The 1,992-nt window shown below is 35.6% G+C and overlaps 1 protein-coding gene across 1 annotated transcript; it reads left to right on the top strand.

Moving 5' to 3' along the window:
* Window positions 1–314: 314 nt before the first annotated feature.
* On the top strand, window positions 315–1,311 carry LOC110289351 (olfactory receptor 4F6). The gene has a single exon (XM_021155517.1). It carries the CDS (start codon window positions 335–337, stop codon window positions 1,271–1,273), a length of 939 nt encoding a protein of 312 aa, XP_021011176.1. The 5' UTR covers window positions 315–334; the 3' UTR covers window positions 1,274–1,311.
* The last annotated feature ends 681 nt before the right edge of the window (window positions 1,312–1,992 follow it).

The raw sequence follows: 1,992 nt of genomic DNA, 5'->3' as shown, positions 1-1,992 counted from the left end.
TATCTATCTATCTATCTATCTATCTATCTATCTATCTTCTCAAATACATACATATAACATGGTCAATTCATATAATGTTACTGGTATGTATATGATTTCAGGCTTAGTGCATAGTGCTCTCTTTGACACCAATTGATAGATTCTCCCCTGAAGAAGACTATTTCTTTTGATCTTGGCTTTCCCTGGTAGACAAATAATTGATATTTTCCTTAAACTATCTCCAAAGGCATGATAGTCTTCTATGTGATTTTGTCAACTGAATGCTGATGTCCTAAATCAGAGTTTCTTGTTATCTTTCCTATTTCAGATAGCACCACGGTTGTCACCAGAGGCAATGGGTGAAGTAAACTGCTCGGTGGTATCTGAGTTTGTGTTCCTGGGACTCTCCAACTCATGGGCAATCCAACTATTTCTCTTCTTCTTTTCCTGTATATTCTATGTGGCAAGTCTGTTGGGAAATTTTCTTATTGTGCTAACTGTAACCTCAGACCCTCAGTTACAATCCCCTATGTACTTCCTATTAGGCAATCTTTCCATCATTGACTTGATATTTTGTTCCTCCACAACACCAAAGATGATTTATGACCTTTTCAGAAGGCACAAAACCATCTCTTTTGGGGGTTGCATCACTCAGATCTTTTTTATCCATGCAGTAGGTGGCACCGAGATGGTGCTGCTTATAGCCATGGCATTTGACCGATATGTTGCCATATGTAAGCCTCTGCACTACCTGACCATCATGAGCCCACAAAAGTGTATTTTGATTTTGGTTGCTTCTTGGATTATTGGCTTCATTCACTCAGTGACTCAGCTGAGTTTTGTGGTAGACTTGCCCTTCTGTGGCCCTAATGAACTAGACAGCTTTTTCTGTGACCTTCCTAGGTTTATTAAACTTGCTTGTGTGGACACATACACATTGGGGTTTATGGTTACTGCTAACAGTGGGTTCATTTCTGTGGCCTCCTTTTTAATTCTGATCATCTCTTACATATTTATTTTGGTGACTGTTCAAAAGAAATCTTTGGGTAGTTTATGTAAGGCCCTCTCCACTTTGTCAGCTCATGTCATTGTGGTAGTTTTGTTCTTTGGACCCTTAATCTTCTTCTATACATGGCCATTTCCAACATCACATCTGGATAAATTTCTTGCCATCTTTGATGCAGTTATTACTCCTTTTCTAAATCCAGTGATTTATACACTTAGGAATAAAGAGATGAAGGTAGCAATGAGAAGACTATGCAGTCAGTTTGTTAATTACAATAAAATTTCTTAAATATATTGAAGGTATATGAGCACACAAATCATATTTCATGAGGCTACTACTCTATGTACTGTGTTATATTTATCTAGAATGTTTTGTGTACTAATATAAGATTTACCCTTGCTTTCTTTCTACAAAACTAGAGTGAAATTACCAGCTACCAAATAGTGTCTTTAAGAGACTTGATGGGATATAAAGATGGCTCAGTGATTTAGAACACTTTGTATTTTTACAGAAGACCAAATTTGGTTCCTAGCACCCATATGAGGCTCACAACTATCTGTAATTCCAGTTTAAATGACTCTAATCACATGTTCTGGACTCTGCCAGAACCAACATGCATGTAATACACATACATACTTGTAGAAAAATCACACATATACATAAAATAAAAAAATCTGTCTAAAAGCATACATACTAGAAAACTAAAGTTTGTGTATATCATCCCTCACCAATTTCCTTTCATAGAGGACTTCATAAGAGACTTTTTTCTACTTCTATCATGTTTAATGTTCCAAATAGATTTTAAAACTGGCTGAGTGCATATTACTTTTAGCTGCAGAAGACATCATGTATATTTAAGAGGCATTTAACTGTTATAAGTGATTTTGATGACTTAAAATGTCAATACAGAGTTGTATATTTGAAAATAAATTTTATTTAGTAAAAAAAAAGAAATTAAACACACACACACACACACACACACACACACACACACACACACCAACTGA

The sequence above is a fragment of the Mus caroli genome, chromosome 2, assembly GCF_900094665.2.
Source record: "Mus caroli chromosome 2, CAROLI_EIJ_v1.1, whole genome shotgun sequence".
Classification (NCBI taxonomy): Eukaryota; Metazoa; Chordata; class Mammalia; order Rodentia; family Muridae; genus Mus; species Mus caroli.
This window is presented reverse-complemented; position numbering and strand designations above follow the sequence as displayed.